This window comes from Nelumbo nucifera, chromosome 5 (genome assembly GCF_055504915.1).
Source record: "Nelumbo nucifera cultivar China Antique chromosome 5, China Antique-T2T, whole genome shotgun sequence".
Taxonomy (NCBI): domain Eukaryota; kingdom Viridiplantae; phylum Streptophyta; class Magnoliopsida; order Proteales; family Nelumbonaceae; genus Nelumbo; species Nelumbo nucifera.
The window spans coordinates 45,842,976-45,864,953 of NC_142653.1; the positions used below are offsets into that span (position 1 = coordinate 45,842,976).

The window sequence follows — 21,978 nt, forward strand, 5'->3', positions numbered from 1 at the left end:
TCCTGTGATGTATGAAGGTGTGAGGTTTAAGGTGGTAAATGGGGGCAAGCTGAAAATTTGGAAAGATCCCTGGTGTTTGGACAGACCTTTAGCTGAGGCGTTTCCCCTTCTTTTCCAATGTGCAGTTAACCAAGAAATATTAGTGGCGGAGTCTTATGTTGATTTCTAACAACACAGTGACCTGGGATCCTCAGTTCAGAAGAGATTTATTTGATTGGGAAATAGATGGGATGGCAATGGGGCGGGTTTGGGGCGGGGCACCCCCTCCCCATCCCTGCCCCGTGGCTAAAATCCCCACACCTGTCCCTGCCCCGTCCCCAGTATCGGGGTAAAGATTCAACCCCCATCCCCGGCCCCATCGGGGATGGGGAATCCCCGATATGTACCCGCCCCACAAAGACCAAGAGGACACTGAGAGAAGGCTTGGAGATGCGAGTTTGAACAGGGGTTGCTGTTGTGACAAAAGCATCCAACCATCACCTCCTGTATCCAACCATTGTGTGGTGACAGAAGCGTCCAACCATCACCTCCCATATCCATTAAAGAGTGAAGATCGAAGAACGAAGGAAAGACTGGAAGTCTGCTGCTACGGCGGCGGCGGCGGCAGCGGCCAATGGTCGGCAGACGAACGGAGAGAAAATGGAGAGATGAAGAACTGGGCTGTTAGATATGTTACAAACGGAGAGATGAAGAACTCGGGGGTTCCTCTGAGCTACAACGGTCGGCGGTTGGTGGTTCCTCTGTGTTACAGAGGCGGCAGCGCCCGGCGGTCGGCGGTTGTGCAAAGGTTGAAGGAAGACTCGGTGTCTCTGTATGTGCGAACTGCGAAAGTTGAAGGAAGACGAAAGTCACAAAACAGTTGTCAATAGGGTAGCAAACAGGCGGCTAACTCCTAAACCTAATACGTAATAGGTAATACCATAATACATTATATATATGGGTATATTTGTAATTTATAACCAGGGTCGGGGCGGGTTCGGGGATTTATAAGGAGACCCCATCCCCAGTCCGGGGCAAAAGAAAATTCCCCAAACACGATCCGTATGCATTTGTGATCGGGGGAAATCCGCCCTGTTTGGAGCGGATCGGATAGGGGATCTGGTTTTGTGGGTAAAATTTCCATCCCTAGGAGTGATGCAACTACTGCAGACTTTACAGGAGCAGTCGATAGACATTTCTGGTGAAGATGAATGGAGCTGGTCCTAGAGTAAGGATGGCTGTTTCTCATTCAAATCCCTTACTGTTAAGCTTAGCAGCACAGGGGTTACTAAGTTCCCCTACCAGCAAGTGTGGAAGTCTTGTGCTCCCTCGAAGTCTATCTTCCTTGTATGGACTATGGTGCTGAACAAATGTCTCTCAAGACTCAACCTGGACAGAAGGGGTATTCAGCTCCCTTCTCTGATGTGTGGTTTGTGTGGTTTATTGCCTGAGTCCACAGACCATCTGTGTTTACATTGTCCAATCTCTTCGAACATCTGGTACCACTTTATAGGAGCGGCTGGTCTTTGTTGGGTCATGCCAAGTTCAGTAAAAGACCTGCTGCTTTGCTGGAATTCTCAAGGTTTGAAGAAAGGAAATTTAATTTGGAGAATTATTCCTGCGGTAGTGATGTGGGTAATTTGGTCAGAGAGGAACAGAAGAGCCTTCAGCAACAAAGCTAAGAGCACTGAGGAGATTGTGCAGCAGGCGGTCAGCAAGCTGATTTCTTGGGTGTCTGTAGCCCCTCATTTCCTGAATTATTTAGATCTGTATCCATTTGGGATCTGTAACATGTCCTGTGATCTGAGTAGCCACATGTGGTTAGCTCTCCTGTTGTAATGAGTTCTTTCTGAATTAATAAATTTCTTACTTTACCTTTCAAAAAAAAATAGTATATAATATAATATATCATAATTATGGTCCGTTAAACAAACAAAATAGATTTTTTTTGAAAACGTTTAAAAGCATCATTAATGCACTCACCTGGGCCACCTGTCGTCTGGCCTAAGGCGCACAGCTAGGTGCAAAGGCGAGCGCCTTTCTAATGCCCATGCACCTAAGCCTGGGCGAGGCACCTAGCCTAGAAACCGCCTCGCCTCTACGCCTAGATCTGGACTGTCACTTGGTGCTATAGAGATGAAATTAAGAAATTCAAGTGGTATACAAGAAGAATGAATATAAGAGTACAGGGGGTAAGGAGATCATCAAATACTTTGGCTGATTGGATAGCCAAACAAGGGACTAATAGGGAAATGTTGTACTGGGCTCAGTTGTAATCGCTTTTCTTATTTAGTTTGTTTTTACCTTTGTTATGGGAAAGGTCACAACTTGCACCTCTCCAAGGGTTGTTTGTACTAATATCACTCTTTTGATAATTTTAATGAATTAATCATTTATCAAAAAAAAAGTTTCCCCATCCATTATCGTGTCCCTTAAAAAGTTGCAAGCAGTTCGGAGATGCAAAATGACTTTTTTATGGAAGGGATGGAAGGTTTGCCTCTAGGGAGTAATCCACAGAACTGTAGTGTTTGCACAATGTTGGTAGAAAGCTTTGAAAAAATGTTAGCAACTTGGAAGCGAAACTATATTTCTTGAGGTGGGAGGATAACTCTGATCAAATCTACCTTGGGAAATCTTCCAGTGTACTACCTTTTAGTGTTTAGGGGACCTAAGAAAATAGTTGACCTGTTGGAGAAGCTAATGAGGGATTTTCTTTGTGATCTTGGAGAAGGGGAAAAGGACCACCTAGTGAATTGGAAAATAGTTTGTACGAGCAAGAAACAAGGTGGTCTAGGGATAGGTAATGTGACATATAAGAGTTAAGCCTTGTTAGGGAAATGGTTGTGGAGGTTACCGCTGGAGAGTGAGAATCTATGGCATAAATTGATATAAGCATACATGGGTTGATGCAAACCAGCTAGGATGCTGCCTTATCCAACAAAGCAGCCTTGGCCTCCCCCTGGAAAGTTATTCATGCAGTCCTACCTTCTTTTTTGTAATCTAATCAGGTATGATCTTTACTCAGGGACTAAAATTCTGTTTTGAGAGGACCTTTCGGTGGGAGATGGAACTTTAAAAGATACTTTCCCTTCCTTTTATGTCATCTCTATGTTAATAAATGACCCTATTTCCTCCTTTGTTTCCTTATCTGAAGGGGAAAGCATGGGATCTGGGCTTTAGAAGAGGTCTAAGAGATTTTGAGTGTTCCCTAGTCGCTGATTTTCATCAAATCCTAGAGTTTGTTGTTGTTGACCCTCTCGATTCTGATGAGAGTTTGGACCCCCTGACCCTAGAGGATCTTTCTCCTGTGCTTTCTTTTTCCAGACCTTGGTTTCTCTTGGTTCTAGCAGGTCCTCCTTCCTTGTGCTTAAGGTTTGGTGTAAATCGGTTCCTTGAAAAGTAGAGGTTTATTGTTGGGAGGTTTATCATGGAAAATCAATACCATGGACTTTTTACAAAAAAAAAAAGAAGGAAAAATGCGTTTGTCCCCAAACTGGTGCATACTCTATAAGGCAATTGGTGAAACTGTTGAACACCTTTTTTATCTCTTGTTCCTCTGTTACCTCTATTTGAAATTGGTGCTTCTCTCTTTTTGGGTGTAAGTGGACTCTACCTACAAGCTTGGAGACTTTGTTTGCAAATGCAACTTTCAGATGCCAAGGAAGAGAGGAAGAATATTATGGAGATGCACTATGGCTGCTGTACTTTGGACTGTATGGGAAGAAAGAAATATTTCTTATCACCCTGTTGTATCCTCTCTTTCCTTTTTCATTAATAAGGCTTTTATTTTATTTATCTTCAAAAAATATATACTATATAAAGCAGATACTTGCCTTGGTTTTGGTGCACACCAAAATAAGTTAAATTTGATAGTACGATGTTAATTCATCTATACCCTTTACTCGTACACATGCATAGCACTTAGCACATGGCCTTACATTAGTATAAATAGATGCTACTCGAAGCAACAAATAAGTAAGAAATTGACAATGTCCTATGAGCTTAAGGTTATGTCATAAAAAATGTTCCAACAAAAAGAGGCAGCCTCTCAGAAAAGAAAACAATGAGAATCTAGCATACCAGCATATGGCCCTATGAAGGAGAAATGATCTAGTTAAGTGAAAATGTCTACCAAGTGATGTGTAAACTATAAAAGTGATGCTAGTAGAACAATAGAACAAACAATTGGACCCCAGAGGCAATGTTTAAACTTCTCAAAATTTAATTGTCTTTTTCTCCATGAATATATAGATCAAGTCCTAGCCTGACATACTTTGATAAACTGTAATGGTTAGTCTGCAATAGTGTAATGCTCCTCTCCAGTCCTTCAGTTCCATCAAAATCTGAAAGTATAAATGACATCAATCACCAAAAATTAGAGGTTGTCCATAACATATGAAATACACAAGAATGCAAGCATTAATGAAGCTTTATTAGTTAAATAGAGATATGGTTCAATGAAGCAGGTTTCTCCAGTAAGCACACAAGGACAAATATGGCATGCACAAAATTTAGGTTCCGACATGTTTCAAATTAATTTTCTCATAAACTAACCACATGTTTGTAAAATTCAGACTCAGTCATCTTAATGACAAGCCATTTAAATAAAAAGTTTTCTACTTCAAATTTCTAATATTACAAAAAGAAAAGAGAAAAAGAAGCAAACATTACAGAAACTAATAACTCATGACTTGCACCTTGAGAAGAGTTTCTCGAGTTCGCATCAAATTGACTGAAAGTGAATGAGAGAGTTTCATTTGAAGTTGCTCTATAGTCTTGTACATAGAACTAGCTTCCAGATAATCTGATTTCTGTCAAGGATCAAATATATTGGTCTCCTCTTGAAATTTCAAAACAAGTTTGGGTTTTGTATGACCTAGAAATTTTTTTCTTTCCTTTTTATATGCAACAGTAATTTCATTAAAATATAAAAATTGATGAAGTATTAGAAGGAGGCTGACAAAAGGATAATAATACCACAAAAGGTACAAAGTTCCCCCCATACAAAAATGACAAAAAAATATAAGGAAAAACAAAAAATGCCCAAAAGTTAGAGAATGGCAATGAGTTCCAAGAAAAAATCATCATCATATAGAATATGATACCATGGGTTTTATAAACAAAACCAATTCATACTATTCCAAGTTCATTTTTAGTGAAGGATACTTCCAGAAGATAGAGAAATAGATGCCTTGTCAGACAGTGATTTAACTTCACTTGCAATCTTTCTTATTTCTTCCTTATCCCTAACATGTCCACATTGTTGACATATAAATGCTTTGTTATCTGCATAACATCCCCATACACAAGGAAGAATGAATAACTAGAAATAGGCATTCACATAAAGAGAAATGAAATCTGAAAAAAGGAGCCATATTGCCATTGTTAATTACATACCAGAATCACGAAGCAAGAAACCCTTGCACATATCATTCTTACATCTATAGCCTTCCAAGATTGCATTTTCTTGAATGTCTTCTTTCAGGCCCTTTGATATGGAAGCAGCTAAGTTAAATTCAACCATCAGAATCTAAAAGATGTACTATATACCAAAAAAATGACCATAAGAATAGTAATCTGACAACTTTTATGCAGCGGGAACATGTGCATGTAAAAAGGTATTGTTCTTTGAGAGCTTTTTGCCGAGTTGCAGTGCTTCCAGCAGTCTCTATGTAACTTATCAACACCTTAAATGTAAAATCAGAGAACTAAATTAGGTAACAACTCTAAATCTTAAGTTAGAAGGAAAAGAAAAGTGAATAATCATACTGAGACAACAGACAGAAAGAATAACATACCTCTGTACCTTTAGGAATAGGCTCGACAGCACGAACCACTGCCATCTTTTCCTCAAATACCAACACTGAATTGGGCAAGCAGCTACATCATAATAACTTTTTAGCATAGCTAACAATATAAGGATAGAATACTGAATATGTCACTGGCTCGAAGGTTTATTACCTATGATTAATAATGGAAACTACAGGATATAGTCCTGTCCCTAAAGGTTTCAGCTCACTATCACAGATTGTATGGGCATTGCATGCAAGCTGTACAAGATAGAAAAGGATCAAACAAAAGCACAATATAACAAGAATTTTGAGTAACAATGTGTCCTACATGAATATCTAGTCTACAAATTTGCTGCTATTGAAAACACTGACAGCCCATTTAGGCACCACAGAAAATGAAATGATCTGATTGCAGTTTTCCTTTACATTTTAGAGTAGAATTCACCATCTAAAGAGGATCAGTGTGTAGTTAATAAAATATTGGAACAGAGCTATTTCAGGTTTTCCTGAAAACAAACTTGAAAAAAAAAAACATTTCCATTTGAAATGCCATGTAAAGTAAAACAACTATATTTCACATAACTTCCAAACAGGCTGTAAAAAGAAAAGTGCAACAACAAATAATAGTAATCTTAATTTTCTATAGCACCTTAGAAAAATTTTCTGCAATTTCTTTTATGTTGATATCAGGCCACTGAAGTATCAGGTTGACAAGGTTAGCCATCTGTGCATATAGAACCAGCTGCTTCTCATCAATATCGGACATGTCTTGGTGAAAGAATAAATGTCAAGCCAAACAGTCCATGTATGATATGCAAAAAAGGAAAATATTAAAACTTATATAAGATCCACCCTTTGGCATATGGATCTAACCTTTGGCATTTATTTGTACAAAGTGATCGCTCTCAGACTCAAACTTGTGCTCTCACACTTATCATCCCTAGATAGTTGGCCCCTTATATGAGATACAAAGGAGCTAATGTTTAAAATTGTCAGTGGATTACTTGTCACTTAACCAAAAGCTGCAATGCATACTTTCTAATTTATTTGAATATTAAAATTAGAGTTGTTTTAGGATTTATTTTGGCATGCATTGGTTTTAGAATTTAGGAATTAGTTTCAATCTTGTAATGTCCTGAAAAAAGGTATATTTCTGGAAGGTAGTTTTCTAAATTAAAATAGGAGTTATTCAGGGATTAAAAAGTGAATAGGAGTTTTGATCTTCAATGCATGGACATGGATAAGAACAGGAGATTTAGATTCCACTACACATCCAGTAGGTATGGCTCGGCAAGATGAAAAGGTCAAATGCATGCATGTACAGCCTAAGAATACTCTACGGGAAAGAATGGAATTCACTATGTAAATAGATGTTCATTTTATGCCAACACGGAGAATAAAGAATACAATATTCACAAGGCTCCCTGAAGAACATATGAAGTATCAGAATTAGGGGTGGATTTTAGCCGAGCCAAGCTGAATAGTACCAGGCTCAAGCTCAGCTCGAGACTCTTCTACAAGGCTCGAGCTCGGTTCGAGCCAGAACCTTGAGCTCGAGCTCGGCTCGAGTCAAAAATGCATAAGCTCAAGCTCGGCTCAGCTCGAGCTCAATTTTGAGAAAAAAAATAATTTATAAAAATAAAAGTTATATATAGAAAATTTTTATTTTATATTTAAAAAATTAAAAATTATAATAATTAATAATTATAATATTTTTATTATATATATTATTTTCTATAATTTTATTATATATATTAAATATCAAATATATATATATAATATATATATTTGAGCCGGCTCGTCTAATAATCGAGCCACTGAATTGGGCTCGAGCTCGGTTGAAACCGAGCCGAGCCGAGCTCGAGCAGCTCGTGAAAAGCTCGGCTCGTTGCCACCCCTAACCAGAATGTAACATATCTCCTACACAGGCACTCTGTGCATTAGGAGAGCACTCTACACGTGGTATTAATATAAGTGTTTGGGCATCATATATGTGGTTTATAAATGTGAGAACACTCTTTTTCATTTAAAGAAATTAATTCTTTAGAATTGAATGAAGTCTTCTGCTTTGCTTAGGAGTTTCTCTCAAGAATTTCCTTCTTTGGACAGACTCCATTCAAGGCCATACAGTTAGATCTGACTCTATACCTGATTTGGGAAGAGAGGTGTAACTCCTCTAATAATTAATTTATTATCTGTCTTTTTCCCATTATGCTATCTATCACTTTCATATTTTGTGAAAAATAATACCGCCATACATCAATTTGGTGTAAAAGCTTATGAATGTTACCATGTGCCCACAATAGCTCCAAATTCACTAATGACCAGTGAGACAATCAACCTTATCAGACCTGGACTGTTTCAACAACAAAGAGAAGAACTTTGGTTGTCAATATTACCAAAACACCTAGATTCATGGAATGACAAAGAGAAGTTTTCATTTAATGCTGTTTCAGAAAGTTAAAGCTTATGTGAGCTGGTGAGTATTTTCTTTTTAAAGGGTAAAGGCTAGCACCATGGCACCATGAGAAATGAAATTTATAGTGCGCCAACTAGGTTTCTACACTGACAAGAATGGTATAGAATGAAGCTTATGGAATCCAAGGTCATTGATGAAGGTTCAAGAAAATATCGACAATGCGTAACCAGAATATTTAGTTATACTAGACAGCCTACTATTTTCTGTAACAATGAATTTTATTAATTGATGGAACTTTTTTTTTTGAAGAATCAATAAAAAAAATGACTAAAAGAAAAGGTTACATCCTAAAATCCTTGGTTGTCAAGATGACACACCAAATACATCAAGTACATACTTCTAGTACATGCTCAAAACATTAAACTGAAAAGGCTTCTACATTACAAGGCTGTAAGTCAAGGGAATTCCAGAAATTTTTCAGTTTCTACACCATCACTATGAACCCTAAGGCCATCCAAAATCACATATCAAGAAGAGACCATAGAGAAGAAAAGTTATCAAACAAAAGATGAAAACAAAAAATAAGGATACGAGACACCAATGCCTCCACCAAACTGTAGTTATCTGTAGCAGTAGCTGGAATGGCCTGATCATAAGACAAATAAAAATATGCAGGTTAATGAGATAAAGTGAAAACTAGTTAAGGCTGATAAAAAAAAAAAAAAAAAAAAAAAAACTAGTTAAGCCCAGCCTTCCACATGGAGAGCCTCATAATCCTTTTTTTTCTGAAAATATGTGCACTAAATTCTTAGTTATCCACAATAAAAACATGAAGCAAATGCAATTTACTTCAAAGGAAATTTTGCAACACAAAATTATAATAAGAAATCACTATACTACTGAATAAAATGGTATTTGATATATTATTATTTAAAGGGAAATGGTTAGGAAAATCAACCATAATGACTGCTTATGTTGAGGAAAAATAGTATATTCAATGACACCATATGGAGCCTTTCGAAAATTTAAAAAAAAAAAATGAGAAACAGAAATGTATCAAGACAATTTTCATAGGCAAATAATGAGTTAATGACTGCCTAAGTGTATTACAAAAAAGGGAATATTTTTATGGCAGGCATAGAAAAGGATTAAAAAGAAAAGCCCAAGTTATATTAATGAAGAGCAAATGCAAGAAGTCCAGCAGAAAAACATCAGGTATAAAGATAAGGTAATAGAAAACCATTCACCTGATCACCTTGCAATTTTCTTCTTAAGTACAGTTTCACCATCAAACGAATAGATGGTGTAATTGACTTTCGTTTGTCATTATCAAGTCCAAGGAGAACTTGGCATTCAAGACGATGCAACTTCCACTCTGATTTCTGAAAAGGACTCAAACATGTTATAAATATTCTGATAAAAGAGTGATGGAGTTCAATCCAATATGCCAAAAACTTAGACCCAGAGGCTAAAAGAAAAGTGTTAAGACTTCATAAGTGATGCAGTGAACTCCTAAAGGAACTGTCTGTGGTATGGTTTCCTGTCATCTAACTTTGATTAGCTTGGAAGATCTTGATTTTGAGTTATTGTAGAGCAGTGCCATCAAGCCATTGACTAATCATTAAAATGAGAAAAAGGAATTACATCCCAACATCATTGGTTGTTTGGTTGACACACCAAATACATTCTAAACTTCATTACCTCAAATTGAAAAGTATTCTTCATTACAAGGCTGTAAATCAAGGGTATTCCAGAAACTTTCCAGCAAATTGACTTTGGATACTTCATCAAAATCTGGGAGTCTGAGGACCCAGTCTAAGATCAGATTGCTCACTGCAGCTACCATGTATTCTATGCTTTTTTACCTGTTCTCGAAACCCTTCTGTTTCTCTCCTTCCAAATAGACCAACAAACTGCAAAAGGAACACAGCTCCAAACAATCCTAGCTTTCTTACTGCCTCTGATGCTTTGGCTACAAGGAGAAGATCTCTGCTGGACTCATTGGTTGGAAAACAACCATCCCAAATAGAAAGGAGAAGAACTTCCATATGAAACTTGCTATGCTGCATGAGAACAGATGGATGACTGTTTCTTCCTCCTGATTGCATAAATAAAACCAGCTGGCCAGATGCAATCCCATAGATCTCAGGTGATCAGAGGTAAGGATGCTGTCATGTGCCACCAGCCAGGCAAAGGCTTCTACCCTTGGGGGAACTGGGTTACCCCGCACTCCTTTTATCTGGTCTGAACCCATTTCTTCTCTTACTAATGCTTTGTAGAATGACATAACTGTGAATCTGCCTTCCTTACATTCTTTCCACCAGAAACCATCTTCTGTAGATCTAGTAAAACTGGTCCCTTCTAATTTTTCCAGAAGCATGATGCACTCTTCCACTTCTTGGTCCAAAAGAGGCCTTCTCAATTTCAGATTCCAAATCAATTGCTCCCCTCTCCACTCATAGAACTGGTCTATTGAAACTTGTTGTTCTGTCATACTGACCACTTCACTAACTAGCTTGTCCATACTAATGATGCAATAGATTGAGATGACTAAGCATCAACTAGGTCAACTAGTGGATCCACTCAACCATAAAGTTATTTTGAGGCTTCATTTGTTTGTGTTTATCTACAATTATTTAAACAGTATCATAAATGCTTTTATTTGGTGCACTTCATTTCAGTTTCTTTAAGCATTTGTGATGCTACATTGTTTGGTTTTATTTTTTTCCCCAGAAAGAACTAAGCTCCATTAGATAGCATTAACCATATACAAAAGAGTACAAAAAGCCCCCCTGTGCACATGATATGACTTGATTCACAGAGCATTCAATTGAAGCTAGGTCATTGGTTATGTTATTTAAGTTTCTGTTTACATATATAAACTTCATTTCTTCAAATTTATCTTCAACAACCTGTATTTTATCAAAAAGAAATAGATCCCTCCAGTATAGGTTCTTCATCTACCCATTTAGCTTCCATATTAGTTGCTAAGCATCTGAAAAAAGCATAGATTTTTTATAACCTTTATTTACAGCTGCCTTTAAGCCTTCAGTTACTGCCTTGACTTTTGCTTAATAGCTACTGTACAGTGTATACTTTACATGGTGAAGCTGCAGGGCCAATGAAATTATTATAATGTGAAAATATTATGAAGCTTGATGCTAACCTGTAAGTTTCCTCAATGAAGGATCCACCAGTGAAAATGCTAACATATTGCTTATCATGCCAATGGTCAGCAAAAATATCTTCTTGCTGAGGTGCAGAGATAACTTTCATTTTTTGCCAGTGACTGATAATTTAACAACCAGCTTAATAAAATCCTCTTGCTTGATGGTTTTCATGAATAGCTTTATTCCTGTTGTCCCATAACAGCCACAGGATTATCATGAATTTCCATAACAGCCATAGGATTATTCCTAACGAAGAAGAACGTTTGGAGATTTTATACCACCATTCTTCTACACTTGTGTGTATTGGTTGATCTGTTATTTCATCAGAATTTAATCTTATTTTGGCTTGACATCGAATAGAGCAAGCATAAGTACATTTGAAGAGATGGTGTGCAGATTCTTTTTGTTGCTTACAGACTGAGCAGATGGAGTCAATTTATGAAAGAGTCAGCTGAGTAAACTTTACACAGCCTTCAAATACCGGGCTGCTGATTGCTATTGGTGCTACTTAGTCCAGTGGTACCTCTGTGGTGGCTGAACAAAGGGGTTTCTTCCTTGGTGGTTGCCATGATTTCAAGGGACTCCTGTGATGCTGCTCAACCTGGTCGGATGGGTTGGGATGGAGGTGTTGAAGCGGAGGAGATGTTTCTCAAGTTATGGATGGGGGAGGTGGCTGGTCTCAAGGTTGGGGTGGAGAGAGATAGGGAGGAGGCAGAAGAAGATAAGGCAGAAGGGAGTGCTGGGGGCATACTGTGACCTGTGATGGTGCTCTGGAGCCTGGGAGCGACAACCTGGCTTTGGATAAGTCTGAGTCGCCTGAAAAACGGGATGAATCTTCAATTTCTGAAGTGTTTGTTGGCAAGCTGGGTGTCAATCTGGGTTGGAGGAAAGGAGTTCGAGAGTCCTAAGAGAGTTGCTCCAGGGTTGGCTACAAAGAAGACAAGAATTTCGAACAAGACCCACATTGTGCATGTCACAAAGGTTTTTTCACGTCTTAAAGATGGTATAATTGGGGCAGGTCCAACCAATAAACTTAAAAAGGTTTACAAGAGATGGAGTCCTAATTCAAAGCTCAGAGAGTCATGTTCCCTGGTAAGGAGAGCCAGGTCGTGGAAAGTAAACCAAATCTCTCAGCAATCCCTGTGGGGGAGGAACCAATTAATAGCTAAGGGGCAGAGGATGTTAGAAAGGAAGGCAAGAAAGTGGAAAGGGAGGTGGTGTCAAAGGAGGTGAAGAAAGAAAGTTTGGATATAAAAAAGCTTGTTGATAGGGAAGTAGAAGTTGGAAAAGCATTGGATTTGTTCTTCTCGGGAGGAGAGGCTTTTGCTCGAAGGGCTCTTGAGGAGTTGGAAAAGAGGAGGAAGGATGAGAGTCTTTCAAAAACATTTAGAGGGGATGGGGGAGAAATTTGGAATGAGGAAGGAAGGGAGGAAGAATCAATTGTTGATGAGGAATAAATCTGCTTGTTGGTGTTTAGGCAGTGATGCCTCTTCTGGTGTTTTTAATTGTTCTCATCAAGATGTTTGTGTGGCTGTTTTCTTTGCGTTTTGGGCTGTTAAGTCGTGTGGTTGAGTTGTAGTTGTTTGTGTGGTACCATCTTGGCACTGTTGGAGGCTGTATCTTGTTTTCCTTGCTCTCTTTTTAATTTAATTTTTTCCTTTTACTTATCAAAAAAAGTAGTATTTTCTCCTTGTTTGAGAGATGGGATTCCTCCTGTAATTGAAGGCATCCATGGATGTGTTAGGGCTTGAACTTGTGATCTATTTCCTCTCCCCCAAATAGAGTTGTAAGGTAGCAATAAATCAATGATTTCATCTTTTTGGCTATAGAACACCTCTTAGAGCTAGATTTTCTTGATTTTGTATCACCCAGAAAGTTGCCATGTGGAAAATAGATGGATTTCATAGAGGCAGCCCACTAGCTATCAGGTTCAGCATTAACTTCCAGACTTGTTTGCTAAGGAGAGCCATATTCAGTTCTCTTCCCTTTCTAAAGCCAAAACCTTCCTCTTTTTTTTGGATGGCAAAGTTTCTCCCATTCTATTAGGTGCCTACTGTTGGCATGATCCAAACCATGCCACCAGAAATTTCTTTGACTTTTTTCTATATTTTAAGGAAACTTAAGGGTATTTAGTCACCTGCATTAAAAATACAGAAATTGCTTCAGTGTTCTCCACACCTGTGACAGGAGCATTTTTTTATAGATAACAGGAAAACTTTATTAAAAAGAAAAGCTGAATACAAACTAAAGGCAGGTGTTAAGATAACACCCCCTGGCCCACCAACTACTTTGTCAAACCGCCTACAACAAAGAACCAAGAAAGAGAAACATAAGAGAGCACAAACACAGCAAGCACATACCAGCCAATCAGGAGCTTTGCCTTCCATGTTGCTAACTTTGCTTCAATATTGGCAAAAAAACTTTGCTTCAATGTTGTTCTCTATTTCTTGAAACGGTTTGTATTCATTTGGTTTGCATATATACATGCACCCAAATATTTGTCATATTTGCCTAAAGGCTTCATGCCCATGAACTTTCATTAGGAATTGTCTTACTCCAATGTGGATATTCCAGCTAAAGTACATACCAGATTTTGATAAATTTATTATTGGCCCGATAGCTCCTGAAAGTCATATAAGATTCACTTAAGAATTCTCAATTGTTCTTTTTTCTCTAGCTCTACAGAACAACATACAGTCCTTTGCAAAGAAGATATGTGACACCCTTACCTTGTACCTTCCTATTTCCATTGCTTTTAATTCCCCTTTATTTGTTCCTTCTTCCAGTAGTGATGACAATAGTTGCATGCTTATGATGAACAAATATGGAGAGATGGGATCTCCCTGTATAACTCCTCTACTTAACTTGAAATGTTTCTCAAGTGTAGAAATGAGGCATACAATAAAAAACAGTGGATGAGTTCTTTTTAAGTTTTTCTTCCAATTAGTGATGTGCTGGTATGGAGTTGTTACAAAGAAAGGGACACTCCAAATAGTCAAGGTTTCATTATTTCTGTGAAAAACAAGGGCTGCTACCCCTAATCCTAGCCCATCCAACCTTCCTTTTCTATATTTTCTAAACAAAGATTGTGAAGTAATGTTTTATATCATTCTTTTATTGTGTATCTGCAGTTTACAATAACTTATATGAGATTGCATCAACATCTAATATTTAGAATATATGTTTTTGGCTGGTTGACTAGTCGGTTCCTAGAAATCGACTAGTCATCATATCGACTAGGGAAGCAAAAAGAATTCATAACCGCTTCACCAAATTAATAACACTTCTGTAGAATTATTAGACCCTATGAATGCCCCAAGTAGTTGTAGAATTTTTCAATTTGATTTCTGCCTTTTAGGTTGTGGGATTACTAACCAAAACATACTACATAAGAGTTTCTCTTTTTTTTATCATACCAAAGAAAATTTCCTAGAAGACTGTCCCCCAGCTCATCACCCAAGACATCCAACCTACCACCACCACGATTATTGCTTATATGATCTTTTAAGCATATGGCAGTGAAATGTTTTAAGTGCCCATAATTTCACAATGGATATGCCACTCAACAGAACAGAATGGTGAAATAGGATTCATGTAGACAACTCCATATAGTTCAGAAAGGCTTAGACGACGATGGCAATGATGATCTTTTAAGCATATCATTTTCTTCTAGTCTTAGTACAAGCTTGTGCAAACTAAATTATTTTAGAAATGTATCAAATGTTTGTAAATTCTACAGACATGGAAACATTTTGGGCTTTCCAAAGTTGTTCACAGTTGAGAGCTTTTATGAAATAATCTATACCTGGCATGTGCTCCCACAATACCAGACAACTTGACAAGCTGAACATTTTTTGAGGTTGCTTGATGCAAAACAGCCATCACATCTTGAACTTACAGGAGAGTTATTTGGTACAGAGGCATAAGGTTCTTGACTTATAATCACATCTCCTGCAGAATATAAGAATTTTAGTAACATGAAAAGTGGAAGTACAATACACATGTCAAGAAAATGGTTATCAAAAAACCCATCAATAATTTCTTGTAAAGCATAATGCATGCCATATCTTTGAAAAGAAAGACAAAAATATTAGCTTCCCAAGTTTATAAATTTTTGAAAGAAATTACAATAATTTAATGCTTATAGACAATCATATAAACTAAGTTCCATGAAGTAAAATAAGACCTTGTATATTATGGCTTATTTATGAATCTTTATTACCTGAAGAATGATTTTTGTCACTGGAGGCAAGTATTCAACCAACAAAATGAAAGTAGACATGTAATTTCTAGCCAATAATCATGAAGAACTAGAATATCAAAAAGGTGATTATAGTTCCAAGTCAGATGTGAGGAACCAGATATACCCAGATCCATGGGTTCGGATTCTGGATTTATGGATCTAATAATCACAAGAGAATTAGTCATTGCTTCCATTCATTTGCTGGAGAGTGAAACAACTTTTCTATTATCGATGTGGGCTATTGAAAGAGGTCTGGCTCTTGTCTTGGAGAAGAATAAAATCATTGTTAGATGGCACCTAATGATGGGGATCTCGGACATTGGTGGAGCATCTCTAGGATACATTTAATTTAAGAGCATTTTCAAAATAAAAATCAAATATATTTAGTTAATAATGGATTATCTCAACATCACAATAGCTTCAATGGTAACCATAAGTAAGAATTACTGAACCATGTATATAATATAGCACCATCTTTTATGATAACGATTTACAATTTATCCACTTTCTTCTTTATCAAGCAAGAAAGGAATGGAGATTTAGAGCAGAATACTTGCATGGAAAACCATGTCAGTGAACTGTCAATAACGAATAAGTAGCTAATTTAATCACAAGGTAATTTATTTAACCATTTCTTCACACGGTTGATCTCAAAACTTTGCTAAATCCTAAAACCACACAAACCCAGTAGAATTTTGGCTTCATTCACTCAATTGAGAAGAAATTAGGATAACCCATAAGCCCTCTGAACCATTTCGGTATTCTTTGTTTACACTTAAATCATATAAACATGAGAAAAGGTGACAGCTTGGGAATCAAGATTCACTTCAATGGATGGTTCTTTGCAATATCAATGTGGTTCCATTAGCATCTCCCTGTCATCATTTCCGAGCTCTAACTACAAACAAGAAAACATAAGAGTCAGAGACAGACGGAGAGATTAACCTGATGAGAAGTCCCTGGTAGTTACGAGACAACGACCTTTTTCTGGAAGTGTAGAAACAGTGAGACCACGAGCTGCAAGAGCACTCTGCAAATCTTCCATGAAAGGGCAACAATAACAACTTTTGGTGGAATTTTGAACTCGAAACCAACGTTGAACTCTTCTTTGACAAAGTAGAAACGTCGAAATGGAGGTTAAGGGGAATCCAAGGGTTGAACAAAGTTAAGCGGAGTTAAGGGGCGTTCTACTACGTGAACTGTTTTTCTTGTCGCCGGTTCCAAAAAAACAAATCAAAACCAGGGATGTTCATTACATAGTCTAGACCCTCGACCGCTAAACCGCACCGAGCCGAATCGAAATTGGTGTTTGATCTGGTTTGGCCTTTAAAAATCAAACCAAATCGTAAACCACATTAAATTGAATTATATATATATATATATATAGGGGTGGTGTCCCCTTTCGCCAAATGCAGTAGATTTCTAGTAGGGACCCGTGCGATGTACGGGAAAATATGAAAGATTTAATAATTTTATTTTTCATTTAATGTTGATTTATAAAAAAATAATTATTGTTAATTAAATATGAATATATATTTTTAATAAATTTAGTTTTATTAATAATTTGTAGTAATTTTAATATTTTTTATTCTTTTTATTATTTTTAAATGAAATTTTGAATAATTTTAAATAAATAAAATAATTATAAAACTAATATTTTTATTAATTCCACTAATAATTAACAATTATATAAGAATAACAACGGGGTGGGTTCAGGGCAAGGCATCCTATCCCATTCCCTGCCCCATAGTCAAGACACTCTACCCCATCCCCACCCCGTCCCCAATGTCACATAAGTTTAGGGCAAGGTAACCACTCCTCAATGTCGGGTGAGTTCAAGGGCAAGGAACCCCACTCCTCATCAATGATGGAGAATCCTCGAATTTCCCTACCCTGTCCCCAAACCTGAGTGGTTTCAAGTAGAGGTGTAAATTGAGTCATGCTGTATCGGCACGATACAACCCGCATGTGGCCCGCACAAAGTGCGAGTCATGTCATGCTAGCCCATGAGTCATCCCGGGCCATGCCTCCCTCCTCTAGGATAATTTGGGGGGTCGGTTTAGCATGGCCCATGACCCAAGACCGCACGGGCCCTTGTCGTGCCATGGGTCGAGCTAGTCCATGGGCCAGGCCTTCGGCTAGGCCATGGCACACACCAAGCCAAGCTCAAGGCAAGGCACCTACTCCCTATCCAATGTTTTTAAAATTGGATTGGATAAGGAACCATTTTTGGGTCGAATGGTCCGACTGTTCAGTCCAAACAGATGACCTGCTCTAACAAAAAAAAAAAAATAAAAATTTAGAAAAACAAAAAAGGCCAAAAACAGTTGTCTGGGTTGACGGTTCGACCGCCCAAGTCAGCGATTGCTAACCAAATAAACGGTTTTTTGACAAAAAATGGTTTTGAGGTGAAATGGTGTTCGGTTCTCAATTTTTCCGATCTAACCATTTGGTTTGATCCAGTTTTGAAAACACTGTCCCCGTCAACCCAATATTCAATTTGATGATAGAAATGATCAAAAGGATATATTGAGTATCAACCACAAGGTAAATTTCTAAAAGTACACTATATTGTCTTTAATATTCAAAAATGTAATTTAATGAAAATTTTGGATAATTTATTGTACTCGTGTAATTTTGAAAAATTATTTAAATTTTTATTAAATAATTTATTTTCTTTTTAAATGGTTTACTTACTGAATTATACTAATTTATCTTATAATTTCTAATATAGACTAACCAATAATTTTCTTTTTCCAATATTGTACTAATTTATCTTAATAATTTGTGTAATTATTTGTTCAAATTATAGTTTTCCATTTCCCATAGTCATTTATCTTTAATAATTTTCAATAATTTGTAATTAAAATTACATAATTTTTCAATGGTTTTCCAAAATCTATCAAATGTAATAAATTTTCAAAAAATTTCCAAAATATTCAAATAATTTTCAATAATTATTTAATGAATTTTAAGTAAACTTTCAAATACTTTATATCTTTTAATTTCAAAAATGTTATTTTACAAAAATGTGGTTTTATGAAAATTTTATTACATTTGTGTAACTATGGGGATTTATTGATTTTTTTTTTAAATTGTTATTAAATATATATTTTTATTTGGTAGTTTACTAACAAAATTACACTTACTTATCTTTTATTTTTCAATATAAATTAATTAATAATTTGATTTCCTAACATTATAATATTTTGTTCCCCCATTTGTATTTGGTTATTAATTATAATAATAACAATAACTAAAATTTTATACTTTTTGATAATTGTTAAATATAATTCTCAATTTTATAGAAATTAGTTAAAGAGTTTGCAATTTCTATAAAATGTTGTTAATGCGTTAATTAATAACAATATTTATTAATTTTTGGTCATTTACTAATCGTACTAATAAGAATATTTAATTTTTTGTAATTTACTAGCCGTATTTATTAACTTTTGGTAATAACATTATTTAATAGTCATTGAATATGGGTGGGATTAAATATTAATCGTATTTAACTATTTATTAATTAATATGAATATTTTAAATGAGGGAGAGTGGAGATAGATGGGGTGATGCATTTTAGAAATTGATTAGGAAGTATAGCAACATGATACTTTACTATTGGTTTAAATAAGATACCTTAGGAGAGAGATTATAGGAATATTTTTAAGTAGTTGGGTGACATGGCTTAATGGGAGTGGTGGGAAGGGGAGATGAGAGAAAGTCAAAGAGAATGCAGGGTGGGGATAATGGAGCAAGGAGAGGCATGGTGAAAGGGACCCGTGCAGTGCAGGGGCTTTGTTAAGTTAAAGTTAAACAATAGAAATACATAAGAGTATATAATTGTTTTATATTTTAACATTTTAAAAAACAGTCCGATCAAACCCAATCACAGTTGGTTGGTTTTCTAGAATTTCTTATCAGCTTTGGTTTAATAAATATATATTAATATTTTATATCTAATTCTCTTAATATGGGAAAGTAGGAATTCTCATATTTCTTAGTCTAAAAGATTTTATATCATAGGTTTAATTTTTGTAATTTATTTTTTAATAATATCATTGTAATTTATGAAATTTAAAGTTATTTTTTAAGTTTAAATATTTTGAACAAACAAATTAAACTGAAAATAGATCAAAATCGATACAACCCAAGTCAAATGGTTTCGAGTGACAAATTGCGGACTTGATCAGATCGATTTGGTTGGCAAAACAGCTTGCAACTTAACTGAACCAATCATTGAACACTTATAATTTCAACTAAATTTATAGTCTAATATCAAATAAATAACAATAATTTAATCTCCAATAATTATTGAAAATTTATAGTAAACATACACAATCATTGAAAATACAAGTTTATAATGAAAGTATAATAGTTATATAATAAAAATATAATAAATACAGGAAATATACTAAATTAGTCAATAAATAATGTAATCTCAAATAATATTTTAATCTCTAACAAGTATTAATTTATATATTAAAAAATATATATAACTAATAAAAATAAATTTATAATGAAAATACAATAAATGTGATAAATTAAATTTCAAAAGTTAAATAATAGTTGTATAATCTGCAATAATTATTGATCATTTTCTATTAAATACAAAATAAAAATATATTTATCAATAAAAAGTGAAAGCATATTTATAAAAAAACATTAAATAATTAATGAAATAAAATAAGTATTAATTATAGTATATATAAATATATAATGAATATACACTATTATTGTAAAATTATTACTAATAAATATAATTTTGTTAATAGTTATTTTCTATAATTATTAAATGATATAAGTGAAATTAGTTATTTACAATATTATTTAGTTATTGAACTAATATTGTTATTTAAATTCTTAAAATATTAATTGTTTATTGAATTTAATAATCCATAACATTATAATTGTACTATTATTACATAATTCGTTATTAATTTTGTAAAATATTAAATTATTATTATTATGAATATTATGAATTCCACTATAATTATTTTTCTACTTTTAAGAATTTTTTTAAATTCATTACATAATTTCATAATTTCTACTATTTAAAATTTTGTCATGTTAAATATTTTGTAACTTAAATATCTAAATAATATGTAAAATATTTAAAACTTTTCACTATTTGAATTTTATTACTTTTAATGTTATTACCTAATATTAAATATTTTGTTATATTATTTAGCTATTTTTAATGTTTTTTATTTAAGATTTTTTGTTATTGAAATATTTAAGTAATGTTTTATTTTTTAATGTAATTTTTTATTATTTGAATAACATTTAAATTGAATAATTCGTAAAATTACAATTTATATTGTTACTACAAAATTTCATGATGAATTTGTAAAAATATTGAATTATTAATAACATGAATATTATTAAATCTATTAATTTTTTGTATTTTGAATAAATATTTTTAATTTAGTATATAACTTCGTTATAACATTTAAATAGTTTAGAGTTTTTTTTTAAATTTATTACATAATTTCTTTTTTTAACTATTTAAAACCAAGTTATGTTAAATATTTTGTTATTTAAAATATTTAATTGTTTAAATACGTAAATAATATGTAAAATATTTAAATTTTAAAATAATAAGTATTTATTAAATTTAATTATCCATAAAATCATAATTTATACTATTATTACATAATTTCATACTAATTTTGTAATATATTAAATTATTATTAATTTAAATATTATGTTATAATTATTTTTCTAGTTTGAAGAAATTTTTTAAATTTATTACATAATTCTGTTTTAACTATTTGAAATCTAGTTATGATAAATATTTAAATTTTTTTGTTATTTGAATTTTATTTATTTAAAGCTATTACATATTATTAAATATTTGAAAAACATTTTAATTGATAATCTGAAAAACATAATTTAAATTGTTAGTACATAATTTTGTGATATATTTTATAAAAATATAAAATTCTTTTTTATGTTTTTAATAAAAATTTTAAAATTATTATATAATTTTGTTAGAATATTTAAATAATTCATAAATTTTTTAATCCAAACTTTCTTTAGATAGATATAGTTAAAAAGTAGGGGAGAGGATAAATAGGAATTAGAGATAATTTATGAGAGAAACTCTCTACTAAATTAGAGATAATTTTGGAGATAATAGGAATTAAAGATAATTAGGAATTAGAGATAATTTTAGAGAAAGTGGGGAAGGTCGTTTAGGAGAAATGTTAGGAGGGGATTATTTAGGTTATGGGAAAGTGCATCTCATTGGTTGTTTAATCTAATCTAGATAAGGAACGATTACTGTTTTATATTTTTAAAACAAAAGAAAATAAGAAAAAATACAAAAAATGGAGAAAATAAATAAATAGCTTCTCTCAAAGGAGAGGTATG

General features: G+C 34.2%; 1 protein-coding gene across 16 annotated transcripts in view; it reads right to left on the reverse strand.

Moving 5' to 3' along the window:
• Positions 1-16,890, reverse strand: part of SDG37 (SET domain group 37) — a 38,533-nt gene extending 21,643 nt beyond the window's left edge. For 14 of the 16 annotated variants that reach the window (XM_010274580.3, XM_088888529.1, XM_088888521.1 and 11 more), the window contains exons 1-12: positions 16,549-16,890; positions 15,166-15,311; positions 9,438-9,572; positions 8,782-8,836; positions 6,421-6,539; positions 5,941-6,029; positions 5,778-5,859; positions 5,562-5,666; positions 5,377-5,467; positions 5,146-5,265; positions 4,677-4,783; positions 4,253-4,322 (exon numbers count right to left, since the gene is read on the reverse strand). In XM_010274580.3, coding sequence (XP_010272882.1) covers positions 4,253-4,322; positions 4,677-4,783; positions 5,146-5,265; positions 5,377-5,467; positions 5,562-5,666; positions 5,778-5,859; positions 5,941-6,029; positions 6,421-6,539; positions 8,782-8,836; positions 9,438-9,572; positions 15,166-15,311; positions 16,549-16,648 — 1,219 coding nt within the window. In that variant the 5' untranslated portion in view covers positions 16,649-16,890. The remainder of the gene's footprint in view (positions 1-4,252; positions 4,323-4,676; positions 4,784-5,145; positions 5,266-5,376; positions 5,468-5,561; positions 5,667-5,777; positions 5,860-5,940; positions 6,030-6,420; positions 6,540-8,781; positions 8,837-9,437; positions 9,573-15,165; positions 15,312-16,548) is intronic. The other 2 variants (XM_088888530.1, XM_019199639.2) reach the window with 2 other exon arrangements.
• Between the last annotated feature and the right edge of the window lie 5,088 nt (positions 16,891-21,978).